Here is a 14,445-nt window from a genome sequence, read left to right on the forward strand (position 1 = left end):
CGCCATTGGTCTACAGATACTTGTCATGCTCTATAAAAATGGTTAAAATGGCTCTGAGCACTATGGGACTTAACATCTTAGGTCATCAGTCCCCTAGAACTTAGAACTAATTAAACCTAACTAACCTAAGGACATCACACACATCCATGCCCGAGGCAGGATTCGAACCAGCGACCGTAGCGCTCACGCGGTTCCGGACTATGCTCTATAAGTGTGAGTTATTTGAACAAATAATAGTGTATACTTTCTAACAAGCAAAGTATTCTGCGTGTAACATTTGCAGTAGGTTACACATTTTCACCTCTCAGCGCATAATATTGTCCCATATGTATTTTTTATCACAGTGTAATACGATAATTTACCTGTTTTTAAATATACATACAACGTATTATGATTAATCTAATGTCAATAGTTGTAGGTCATTCAACTCTTTCTTCATTAAATATATATAATAACATACAGTCATTTTATTGACTCTGTTACTGTACTGTGCTTACGATATTGTATACATTACACGATCATGTAAGACCAGTCACTCTTGTCGCTCATCTTGCAATATTAATCACAAATATTTTATTGTATGTGACGTTTGTAACATATTTCTTTCCAAGTGACTTCATTATTACTTTCGTTTATTAATTTATTTCGTATGTTTACTGTTTCAACATACAATACTTTGTATTCCATTTTGTTATATCTAAATTCATAACTCGAATTATTTTGGCTACACTTTTATATGTTACAACGTCTGTACTTCTTCTATTAATCGTTTGTGAATGACTTTCTTGAACGTTCCTTCTTATTTGCAAGAAACATCAAGCGAAATTGTTGATAGGTAGGGCTGAGTTTTTAAGACGTGCACATGTCAGGAGAAGTGGTTAAGGAAGATGCATGTAACACTGAAATTACACTTTGTTTCGTATATTTGGAGCTTCTTTGGAACGTTTATTGCTGTGAGCATCTTTGCATGGCTGAACACATGAGTGATACATAATCTTTGGCTACCAGATTATTACTGAGCAGAGCTCAAGCGAGCAAGGAAAGCAGTTGTCGGCTAGAAAAAGAGAGTGTATTGTGTCACGGCAGAGTGAGGAACTTAAATGGTGGGTATACCGCACAGAGACTAAATTTTTATTAAAGATGCTCCCTTATGTCATAGAGGATAAAGAATGTTTCCTATTTCATACAAAGACAAGGCTTTTGAAAATGATAACATGCACTAAGTTTTCTTTGCTGCAAGCACTAAGTGCGAAGTATTGTAGTCCAAAGATTTCATTGTGTTTAAGAATATCTTGAAGTTGGTATCCAGATTGAATTACCAGTCATGCGTTAACTACTATAGTTAGTTTCCTCCCACAATCATTAGTTAAACTTATCTAATTTAAAACAAAAACAATAATGTTAAGTAGCCGCGAGGGATTAGCCGAGCGGTCCAAAGCGCTGCAGTCATGGACTGGGCGGCTGGTCCCAGCGGAGGTTCGAGTCCTCCCTCGGGCATGGGTGTGTGTGTTTGTCCTTAGGATAACTTAGGTTAAGTAGTGTGTAGGCTTAGGGACTGATGACCTTAACAGTTAAGTCCCATAAGATTTCACACACATTTTTATTAGTAATGTTAAGTAATTAATTATTCTATGTAAAAGCAAATTTTATGTTATGTGACAATTTTAAGAATAAGTAACTGTTTAGTTTGAGCTTTATTTGTGTCATGAAAAGAGCTGAATACCATTGCAGAATACTGCCATATTCATTTATAGATATTGCATGAAGTTTATCCCCGCTATTAGATGAAAGATAGATATGGTAAAACCTGCACATTCCCACCTTGCACTATTGCACGGACAGTGCAACACATTTTTAGAAAAGGAGCAAGAGTATAATTTAAGAAAGTAAAACAAAATAAGATTAGGCAGTTTGCTGTGCAGTGACTTATTTCAGGAACATGCAGTTCAGCGCGTCACTTTCTTGCTGTGTGCAGACGGAGTAGAGGCCGAGTTATCAGCTCCAAGGTAAGAAACAATTGTAAGGCTTAATTGAACAATTTGTGTGAAACTTAGAAACATTATTCGTTGGTAAGATTTCATAGAAAATCTTCTAATAGGGCACATTTTAAATACGAAGCAGTTAGCCACTTTCTGTGATGATTTCATGAAAAACCATTCTGTAGTTACTGATGAGCACTCTTTATATTCAATATCATTTTCAGATAGTCAAATTGCGTTCAGACTAATTGGTACCACATACAAAGAAAGTAATTTTCACAGTTACCTACAAGTTCAAAAGTAGGGCAGGAGAGGCTATTCTAGATCAGTCTCAGTGATCTAAATTATTTCTCAGTCTCCAAGGAAAACGTAATATTGGCATCACGTCCATTCAGTTATAATAGCAGAAACGTGTTAAGAACGATTCAGATTGTTCTGGCACAGCAAAATATCGTAAAAAATAAATATGTACATACATTATGAGCTCTCAAAAAAAAAAAAAAAAAAAAAAAAAAAAAGAAAGGTGAAGAGCCGTCCATTATCTCGGATTAAGTCAAGTCCACAACAAGCGGCCTCCGTTAAACACACGAAATTATATCACTGGGTGCTTAGAATGAAAATCTAACATCACGCTGTAATTGCCGTGGTAAAACCCCGTCTTAAATCGAACTATAGGTTCAGTCGACTACACCTAACATAATGCAAAGATCCACGTGAGTAGTGAGAAGCATCTAACAAGCCAGTGATATTCTAATCAAGAATCTGGTTCAATTCTCAACGTTATTATACAGCGCTACCCGTAATGAAAGAATACTGGGGATTCGGGAGCGAGCGTAGAAGCTTTTATGAATGTTGCCACATCGAGGACGCAGAGGCAAGCAGCAGTGGTGGTAGCCTTCAGTCTGCTCCACCAGGCAAGCAGTGAACTAGTGTCTACATGTCCACCACAGGGTCTGACATTAGCTAATATCAACTTAAACCTTGTTTGCCGAAGAGGTTTACACTACGCGCGGATTCAGATACGAGGCTCTTTAGCTAGCAGACGAGACGATATTTTACGCCATAGTGTCAAAGATGTGAACACGAAACCTACAGTCACGATTCAAAGTATGGTCTACATTTAACTGCGAGTAAATCAGTGTAGTACCAAATCTGTTTCAGTGCTTTAGATGTCAGGTTCAACACATAAGAAAAATTCTAAAATTCTTCCAAAAATACGGCTACTAGAGTACTCGTAGATAATGTTTCTTGTTGAGTTGGACAAGATCAGGATCGTTAAGATACAAATAAATGAGCATATAAGGGGGGTATTGAATCAAATATGGAGGACCTCTCCTCTGCAGCCGACATGTTTCCATCAGGCACCACGAACTGGTCAGTGAAATACATACGTGTCGCTTAATATGAGTAACACAGAAGACGACACAGAGTCAGTCTATAGATAGAGAGAATCTTCCTGTGACAATCGTAGAAGACGAAGGCACAAATGAAGTCATAGAATGCAGAAATAAGAGGCGACGAGCATTCTTTGAAAAACTGTGACCAGCCCGTAGATCTACGGTGCTGACTAAAAAGACAAAACTAAGCAGCTTTGTGATAAGTATTCAGTTGTTCTTGTGCAGTTAAACATGGAAGCTATCTAAGAAATTTAGGGAGAACTGCATGAATGTCAGCAAATGTTTCCTGTTAATGTATGATGTGGTCACGTCCCATACGGAACTATGCTCACCCAGAGAAGAGCAGAGCAGAGAAGAGCAGATCGTAAATGAACGAGACTCAGTCTACTTTCTTGACGGGAGAGAATAAAATTTACTAACTATGTGAACACAATCGAGAAGCAAATCTGGAGCAACATCAACATTCGCATAGGACTCAAGGTTCTTTATCAAGACCATGACTGATGCAAAATATTCGTAGGTGGTTCTTATGTTAGTTGGAATGCTAAAATAGAAATTACAAAAAAACGCCATAAAATTTCATCAAGGAAAATAAAATAAAATAATAATACAGCTAATCGTCAACCGAAATCATTTCTGTATTAAAATGCTTAACAAATCATCGCCTATAGCAATTTCAATTATTGCACGCTTTTTTAATTGAGATACTTTAATATTGACTTCAGCATCAGAACTTTGCGATTTAGACCATCTTCACTGTTTTACCGTGAATAAATCTCCGTTTCACTCGTATATTGCTTTCAATTGTGGTTACTGTGTCACACGAAATGAGTAAGATCTCCAATGTATCACTTTCGCGAAATCAGTCAGTACTCAGGCACAAAGATCGGTTTGGAACATCTCTGAGGAACTGTTACTTTCTAGGTCATAGGATACTTTTCGGTAGACAATATTTTGCTCTCATCAATATAATTTAGAGCAGTACCATAAAAGTTACTGATTTATAATATTCAAACACCCCGAATCAAAAGAGATATAATCTGTTGTTAACCATTTATACATGTATTATACTGGCAAGCAAATGATGCTCTTTCAATTCTCTGAAATAGGTAGATGGTTTCATTCATCATTTTCTATTTTGGACAACAATGACACGAACAGAGTAACTGTTGTGCTTTTATTTCAATAGGAATCATAATACAAAGGAACACAAGCAGATCTATTGGAAACAGCTTTCGAAATCGAAGTTGGAAACAGCGTCGAACAAAACCAAAATACTGTAATGATAACAATCGTTTTCATTGAATTCTGAGCAGCTTACATAGTGGACTTACATATGGACACAGTCACAATCATGAATTACTTTGCTTAAGAACCTAAGGCTAAAAAAAGTATGATTTATAGTGTTTAATAATATATTAATAACGGAATTATTAATTTACAGCGGAGCCTGGAGAAGAACTACTTAGGGAGTCAGCAAAATTACGCCAGGCTGGTGTAATGGCGCCTGACTGTATGTCTGAGAACTGCTGCGGCAGATATCAGAAGGTTCCAGGGAAGGGCATCAGTGGGACGTTCTGATGCCAGAAGCCCATGCGTTCGCCGAGTCTGTCGTGAGCGACGGTGAAGTTGGCCTGCATGAGCAGGTAGTTGCGGCTCGTCGCGTTGTACGGATGCCATATCACGGGATCCGTCCACGGAGTGGGAATCCTGCGGGAATACCAGAACATCGGTTCAGCATCTCTCAAAATATTGCAAAAATTGTATCGAGTGCGCTCTTTAAATGCATCGTTGAAACTTCATTAGGCAGTTTTATTATCATTCTGCTTCCATTACCGAAATTATCTGTAGGTACATGCAGAATGTCACTGATTTGGATGAGTAAGTGCTTAAGGAGACCAAACAGCTAAGACTATCAGTCTCCTTCGTACAGAAGCAGTGTACTCAGTCTACTTGCGTATAGAGTAAATTATGGGTGCAAATGTGAGAAAGTGTTCTAAATGGTTACGTAGGGTGTATCTGAGGCAGGACATAGAAACCAGCCCACTATTCACTAAGTGGAATGTGGAAAAACCCCTACCAAACCACATTCTAACTGGCCGGCAAGCCGACCACTTGTCGATAATCCGCCGGGTGGAACAGATAAGGGGTAGGTAATTACCTGTCCCGGAAGCGGTCGCATTAACACATGGGGCTAATCGGGTGGGTCACACGAATGGCTGGAATTACACAAGAGCAGATGGCCCCTGCGTTGAATACATAGTACAGTGAGAATGTCCCCGGCCCGAACGAGAGTTGACGAAGCTTCCGCTAATGATGAACCAGTTATCGACCATTGATATGCGAGCCATGTTTGGTGGGTCACATCACGCGAAATGTAGGTTGGGGAAGTAGTATAATGGTCGCACTATGAAGCGGACTTGTTAAACCCTCGCCTCATGTGGTGGGGCAGAGTCCCGAAAAAATCGAGGTCATACAGAAAAGAAACGACATAGCAAGCATTACTGAGGAGCTGTTTGTTGTGACGTATTAGTGCGTGACTGGTTTTCGACGTTAAACTGTGTCCTTGCGTTGTGATACATTTCATCAAAATTTACTTTAGCTGTGGATGGGCTGTTGTCACATATCTGTTGTTGCCCTCCAGCGAAATCCCATACCAGCTTCACGAAAATGATCTACAGAACTGTACTGAGTAGTGGAAACAGCGAATAAGGACGTGTTTTGATTCAGATGGGATCTGCTTTGAAGCCACCGACAGCGTATTTATGAAGTACACAGATCATCGTAATAGGCTACATTCATGTGCGCCAGATCCCATGCACGACTTTTTCATCCACTGCCACGGAGACGATTCATTTGATAAGTTTCTGTTGAGGGAAGGAAAAGAGTTACATATCATTACTCAACGAGAAATAGCTCTTTCATAATGGGCTTAGTTTTGTTTCTTTTTTTCATTACTCTTTTTCTCTCTCAGTGCGGTTGAAGCTATATTCATTTGTCCATTTCAGTCAGAGGTCCTTGTAATTTCCGAAGTTTTAGGCATAGCCTGAAATACAGATCTCCGTAATTAATCTTTTGTTTATTTGTAGGTACGTGCATCGAGTCCTCGCAGACATTGAAATTCCCACGCCACTGTACCGTAGCGCAGCACATTTTTTTCAGTAATGTCTTCTGACTGGTTTGATGCGACCCCCCACGAATTCCTCTCCTGTGCCAACCTCTTCGTCTCAGAGTAGCGCTTGCAAACCTACGACCTCAATTAATTGCTGGGTGTATTCTAGTCTCAGTTTCCCCCTACAGTTTTACTCTCTACAGCTTCTTCTACTACCATGAAAGTTATTTCTTGAGGTCTTAACAGATAACCCGCCATCCTGTCCCTTTTTCTTGTCGGTGCTTTCGGTATTATCCCTTCCTCGCCAATTCTCTGGAGAATATCCTCATTCCTCACTTTTTCAGTACACCAAAGTTTTACCGTTCTTCTGTAGCACCGCATCTCAAATACTTCGATTCTCTTCCGCTTTTCCCACAGTCCATGTTTCACTACCCGCCTCTCAGAAATTTCTTCTTCAAATTAAAATGGTTTTAATGGCTCTTGAGCGCTATGGGACTCAACATCTGAGGTCATCAGTCCCCTAGAACTTATAACTACTTAAACCTAACTAACCTAAGGACATCACACACATCCATGCCCGAGGCAGGCTTCGAACCTGCGACCGTAGCAGTCACGCGGTTCCGGACTGAAGTGCCTAGAACCGCACGGCCACCGTGGCCGGCTCTTCCTCAAATTAAGGCCAATGTTTAATACTAGCAGAAATCTCTAGGTCAGAAATACCCTTTCGTGCAAGCTCCGTCCGCCAAGCGTCATTTTGCTGCCTAGGTATCAGAATTTCTTAACTTTCCCGTCCTCGTGATCACCAGTTATGATGCCACAATTCGCTCTGTTCTCATTTCTGCTACTTGTTATTTTCGTCTTTCTCCGATTTACTCACAATCCATATTCTGTACTTATTAGAATGTTCATTCCATTCAGCAGACCCTGTAATTCTTCGTCACATTCACAGAGAGTGGCAATGTCACCAGTAAATCTTATCACCGATATCCTTTCACCTAGGATTTTAATTCCACTCTTGACCTTTTATTTCCTTCATTGCTTCTTCTTCTGAACCGTATGAGTGAATGACTACTTCCCTGTCTTAGCCCCATTTTAATCCGAGCACTTCGTTCTTGGTCTTCCACATTTATTGATCCCTCTTGGCTCTTGTTCTCATTCTGTAACACCCGCCTTTCCTTACAGCTTACTCTTATTTTTCTCAGAATTCGAACATATTACACGATTTGAAGTACTCAAAAGTTTTCTGCAGCTCTGCAGGTCGACAAATTTTATGAACGTCTTTCGATTTTCCTTTAGCCTTGTTGATATTATCAACTGCAACATCAGAACTGCCTCTCTTGGGCGTCCTGTTTTCCTCATGCCAAACAGATAGTCATCTAATACACTGTTAATTTTCTTTTCGTTCCTTTGTATATTGTTCTCGTCAGAAAATTGGATGCATGAGCCATTAAACTGATTGTGTGATAATTGTCACATTTTTAGGCTCTTGCAGTCTTCGGAATTCGGAATTATTTGGATACAATTTTTTAGAAAATCATATGATACATACCCAGAGTCTTACATTCCACACACCAACGTGAGTGGTTGTTTTGTTGCCACTTCCTCCAAAGATTTTAGTATGTTAGCCATCTCTTCTTCTTTATTCGATCTTAAATCCTTCGAAGCTCTTTTAAATCCTGTTTCTAATATTTGATCCGTAATCTCTTCCATATCGCCTCCTGTTTTTTTTTTTCTATCACGTCAGACAAATCTTCCCCCTCATAGAGATCCTCAGTGTACTCTTTCCACCTCTACTCGCTGTCCTCTGCAATTAACAGTCCATTTACCATTGCACTCTTGACGTTGCCGCACTTGTTTTTAATTTCACCAAATGTTGTCTTCAACTCTTAGGTTTTATTTCATTCCTAAGTGACTTGGATTTATGTATTCCCGAATTTCCTTGGATATCTTTCTACTTTCTTCTCTCTTACATCAACTGTACTATTTCTCCTGTCACCCATGGTCGCTCCACAGTTACCTTCTTGGTACGCGTGTTTCCTTTCTTTTCTGGACGCCATTTTTAGAGATGCCCTTTCTTCTTCAACTGCAGTTGCCTATTGAGCTACTCGTTATCGCAGCAAGTAGTGCGTCAGAGAATTTCAATCGTATCTCTTCGTTCATTGGTACTTCCGTATCTCACTTCTTTGCACCTTGATTATTCCTGCACAGCCTCTTAAACTTATGCCTATTCTCCTCTTAAGCTTCAGCCTATTCTTCATCATTCCTTAACTGTGATCTGTGTCTGTATCCACTCCTGGGTATGTCTTACCATCCAGTATTTGATTACGGAATCTCTGAGAGACCATGTTCTTATAAAACTGAAATCAGACCGTCTATCCCGGCCTTTTCGAAGTATACCTCCTCCTCTTGTGATTGTTGAACAGAGTATTCAGCACTATTAGCTGAAATGTATTGCAGAACTCAGTCTTCCTCCTCTCTAATTCCTAGTACCAAGCACATATTCTCCCGTAACCTTTTCTTCTACTTCTTTCCCTACAACCCTGTTCCAATCCCCATGACAATTAGATTTTCATCTCTCTTTATAAACTGAATTAGCTGTTCAATATCCTCACACACTTTCTCTATCTCTTCATCTTCGGCTTGCGACGTCGGAATATACCTGAACTGTCGTTGTCTGTATTGGTTTGCTGTCGATGCTGACGAGAAACCCCTATCACTGAACTGTTCGCAATAACTCACTCCCCGCGAATCCTTCCTATTCATAACGAATCTTACTCACATTATACTGTTTTCTGCAGCTGTCGATGTTACCCTATATTCATCTTACCGGAAAACCTTGTCTTCTTTCCATAAATCCTTGTCTTCTTTCTACTTCAGTTCACTGACTCCACTAGCCGTGGTCTGATCCTCAGCATTTCCCTTTTCAGGTTTTCTAGCTTCCCTATCACTTTCAAACATCTGGCATTCTACGCCTCGTGTCATTGGTTATTCAGCTTTTTTCTAATGGTCACCTCCCCTTTGGCGGACCCCTCCCGGAGATCCGAATGTGGGACTAGTCCGGATCTTTTACCAACGGAGAGATCATCATGATACGTTTTTTAATTACCGACCACATGTCCTGTGCAGAGGCATTATGTGTTTTTAATGCAGTGGTTTACTTTGCCTTCTGCATCTTCATAACATTACTCATTTCTAACTTTTCCGCCTTCAGGGGCAGTTTCCTACATCAAGGGCAAGAGTGTGCCCTAAACCTCTGTCCGCTCCTCCACCTGTTTCACAATGCCGTTGGATGAATGTGACTTTCTTGCCTGAAGTCTTCGGGCACAAAAGCCGATAATTTTACTCAAATTTTAAGCAGGACCCTAGACGAGGACGTTTCGATTACTAATCAAAGACTACACTTTTTTCATTCTTTCTGCGCCTACACTGGTGTCAGTCTACGGTCCTACTACCGAACAATTGTCAAAAGCTCATTCACTACATGCACATGTTTTTGTGTGAAGGTTTCACGATGTAACAATAACAGTTGTTTCATGAAATTACCAAATCATTTTAGCCGAGGATATTCGATCAATAAAGAGCAACAGATCGCTTTTGTATCCCTTCCGCACATGTCCGTGATGTTTCTAACGGACCTTTGCACCTACCTTACTTGAGGGAAAGGAATTGTGGTTCTCTCATCTTACACTTTACTTTTCTGAAGATTTTCGAAAGGTGATGGAACCTGTAAGAGAAAACAATAGATTTCATTCGGGAAATACATTTGATAGTGTGTTTCTGGCCGTTCCGCCAAGTTGTCATTTCAATTTTATGCACAATATTTCGGCGATCGGTCTAGCCGTCTTCTTCAGGTGCTACCAGTTTTGCTTATTTGCTGCCTGGAGTCCCAGCTTGACTGTGAACTATTGTTGGTCTCACATCGCACCTTTTAACAGCCCAGTCCCATTCTCGAAGCCCACTACACAATTTAGTGTTCTTTTGTTTTCCAGAGCTCGCACTAGTATTCCCTGAAAATCAAATTCTGTCAGCGTTTTTCAACCCGGAAGGATGTTATAATCAACTACATATTATTAAACCGAGTGCTGTACCCGTTATTTACACTGAAACCTCCGTCCCTGTTTATTAAGAGTTCTTCTTATGGTGCAGCTGCAACTGTGTAAGTCCATTCTGTAAATTGAAGAAACAGCACAAAAGTTGCTGAGTCAACAATCTTCTATTGTACGCACGATCGGTTTCGGAAGACTTAAAGTTCTCTGAGCTGGTGTAAACTGTAATAAAGAAAGTATTACAAGGCAATGGGAGGGAATCCTCAAGTTTTGATTGTCTGATAGTTAACTATGCGGCTAAAATTTCTAAAATTAATTAAAATAAATTAGAAGACAGGAAAGTAAATTACTTACAAATAAAATCACATGACCATATGAGGTCATCCTCATCCCACTATAGTCACAGAACAAAAGTTCCGTGTCAAAATGATAAAAGAGGGATCTAGTAAAATGTGAAAAAACGGAAATCACGGCCGAACACGAGAGGTAACTAGAGTCATGGAATGTATAAAAAGCAACGAAGAGGGAAAGAGAAATCACGTATTGATTGTAATTACCTACATAAATTCCATGAGAATTATATAATCGTAATCAGTACCCTTGAGTACCGAGGCCAGACACGACCCATAGCTCAGACGTGATATGAAACACCTATGCGAAAAAGCGGGAGGTAACAGCAGACAGAAGACGGAACCATCAAAACTTTGGAAGGGAAGAGAACTTGTTAAAGAAGAAAAAAAAATTACGTTACGTTCACACCTCAATATGCCAGAAAAATATCTCAATTAACTAAAATATTTTTGTGATGTAGGTCAGTGCATTCATTAATTGTATCGAGAGGACGGGAATGAACATTAAGGTTTCCGTTTCTTCCAGAACATTTTTCATACCAAAAAATTTGGGCAATGAGTTAAGCAACTGTAAAGTCTTCAGAGAGGATCCTTTATCCTATCCTGGCGTGTATCATATTTAGTGTGAGACAAGTCAAATGTGTAACAACAGATATATTGACCAGACAGCTAGAAATTTTCATACGAGATTTAAAGAACACAGAGACCTGCCCATTGGGACTCTAATTCAGTGGAAATGGTAGTTTCAGTCGTTTTATCTTCTAGAATGAGAGTTTGAGAAGCATCTAAGATGTTTAACGTAACAAAGTCAAAGTAGGAAAGATACGTTCGTAGAGCTACGAATAATCACAGCCATAGTTCCGTGGAAACATTCGTTTATTGCAGAACAAGAAGAGGGACAGGTAGACTGGAAAGCAGACTCTTTACTCCAGCGATGCAGCATGTCATTGACAGGTCATTAACTCATCAACTAGCAGGAGCGAATGGTGAATGGCACATATTTTACAAAGAAACATATCTAATTGGGCTGCACTGGGTTGTGGGATATATTACTAGACAACCTACGTTGTCCGTTATCAAGCCAGAATGTACATTCTAAGACAAACAGCAAAACGACGCACCGTGAAAAAATCATTCGAACGTGAGGGAAATCGATAGATGTGGTGTACATATACAAGTAAACAAATTATTACAATTCCAGGAATATCTATTGATTTGTTCAAATTGAGCAAGTCCCGTTGGTACACATCTGGGCAATCTGCAGTCAGTTATTCGGCTTGACACTGACAGTGACAGAACTGTTGGATGTCTTGAAGGATAGCGTGTCAAATCCTGTTTAACTGCCGCGTGGTGTAGCCGCGCGGTCTAAGGCGCCTTGTCACGGTTCGCGCGGCTCCCTCCCCCCCCCCCCCCCCCCCCCCGGAGTTTCGAGTCCTCCCTCGGGCATGTGTGTGTGTTGTCCTTAGCGTAAGTTAGTTTAAGTTACTTTAAAAAAAAACTGTTCAATTGGCGTGTTATATCGCAAAATCACGAGCTAATTGGGAGCCCCTTCCCATAATGCCCGAAACTTCCCCAACCTGGGGAGAGATCTGGCTGTTTTGTTGAACCCACGTAGTATTTGGCAGGCATGAAGACGAACAACAGATATCCTTGCTGAGGGTGGCAGGGCATTATCTTGCTGAAATGTAAGCCCAGGATGGCTTGCTACGAAGGGCAACAAAACGAGCTGCAGAATTCGTCGTCGTAACGCTGTGCTGTAAGTATACCGAAGATGATTACCAAAGGGATCTGTTATGAAATGAAATGGCATCCCAGACCACAGCTCCTTGATGTCGAACCATATGGCGGATCACAGTCAGGGTGGTAAGCCACCGCTGTCCAGGACATCTCCAACAACGTCTTCGTTCGTCATCGGGGCTCAGTTCGAAGTGGGACTCAACACTGAGGACAATCCAGTCATTGAGACTGAGTCCTTCGTGGTGCGTCGTTTTTTGTCTTAGAGTGTACATGTGGTGCGCGAGCGATGGGATTCAATAAACTAACAGTAACAGAAATTTGGTATTAAGCACTATAAATACGGTACATTTTTCCAAATGACTTTAAAATAATATCTCATTCTTTACGATTTAACATGGGTCTACTATAACAAAAATTAGAGAGTATATAAAATTGCTATTGTAGAAGTTGTTAGTAATTTAGGGTGACGGGAAGGTACATTCTGAGCACGGAAGACGGGGCGTTGGCGTTTTTAAGCCGACTGTTCCATTTCGACGGCCTCTCCCGAAGACCCGAGATTACAGGAATATAATTACCGAACTCCCGAGTTGCTTGGTGGGTTCGTTCGCTCGGCGTCCTTCGTCAACAGTGTGTGTCGCAAACAAGTCAGTTAGTGACGAAATCCTAAATGTAGTGAGTTGCGATGTTAATTGTTATCGGAAAAGAGAACCAGGAGTGGCTGTGTATGGACAGCCTTTAAGTGGTAATGAGAAACTTTAAGATCGCTCTTTTATCGAAGTACTAGGAATTGAATTCCGAGTGGACTGCAAATAATTAACATGTTTTGTGTGTAGTCCGTATTCTACATTTGCGTGACGAGTGAAGTATTAAAACCACACACTTACAATAGAGCAGTCTGTCGCAAAACAGGAATTTCTGCGTAACGGAACTTTCGGGAGATTTAGGTTCTGTACTGTACCAAGTGTGGATTACAGCAATAAAATTTTTGTATTTTATAAATAACTTTGTGTGCGAGTGTGCGTGGGTATGCGTGTGTGTGTGTGTGTGTGTGTGTGTGTGTGTGTGTGTGTGTGTGTGTGTGTGAGTGGAAATACTGAATTTGCTTGGTTACTGCGGTTACTGCAAACAGTGGTTCAAATGGCACTGAGCACTATGGGACAACATCTATGGTCATCAGTCCTCTAGAACTTAGAACTACTTAAACCTAACTAACCCAAGGACATCGCACAGCACCCAGTCATCACGAGGCAGAGAAATGCAAACAGTGGATTTCTTGTTTTTTTGTTAATACTTCCTCATTTCTTTTATAGTAGTGATTGGTAATTTACCTTCCAGCCAGAATGTGGAAAAGTGGACTGCAGGTTTCGAGTGACACGTTACCATTATTTTCTGATTAGTCATTAAAGCAATTTACAAGTCCTTATGGCTAGGTTGAAATAACACTTTTAGAACCTTGCAAAACTCGCTGTCCGACACAATCCAAGGTCGTGATTGTGACTCGTCGCATAGCATTCTTGTCGTCTAGAATTTAACCAAGGTCAAGACTTCATATCTTGCAATACGTTTGGCTGAATTCCTATGATAAATTTATGAATTAGACGTCTGCAGATTTTTTGAACTGATGTATACAGCGTGATTATAATTAAAGTTTGACTTTCAAAGCGCTGTAGATATAACACCACTGGTCATAAGGGCGTCAAATTGCAACGGAATATTATCGGAGAAGTGGGTAAACGTATGGCAGAAGAAAAAAAAAATAGTTACAGAATGTAGTAATAGATGGCGCTGTAAGCATCATAATTTAATAGTGGTGGACTACAAATG

General features: G+C 40.3%; 1 protein-coding gene across 1 annotated transcript in view; it reads right to left on the reverse strand.

The window, feature by feature from the left end:
- Positions 1-4,539: 4,539 nt before the first annotated feature.
- The window catches only part of LOC124605731 (juvenile hormone esterase-like), a 117,240-nt gene continuing 107,334 nt past the window's right edge, over positions 4,540-14,445 (reverse strand). Inside the window, exon 11 of the mRNA XM_047137610.1 lies at positions 4,540-5,086. Coding sequence (XP_046993566.1) covers positions 4,918-5,086 — 169 coding nt within the window. The 3' untranslated portion in view covers positions 4,540-4,917. The remainder of the gene's footprint in view (positions 5,087-14,445) is intronic.

This window comes from Schistocerca americana, chromosome 3 (assembly GCF_021461395.2).
Source record: "Schistocerca americana isolate TAMUIC-IGC-003095 chromosome 3, iqSchAmer2.1, whole genome shotgun sequence".
NCBI classification, from domain to species: Eukaryota; Metazoa; Arthropoda; class Insecta; order Orthoptera; family Acrididae; genus Schistocerca; species Schistocerca americana.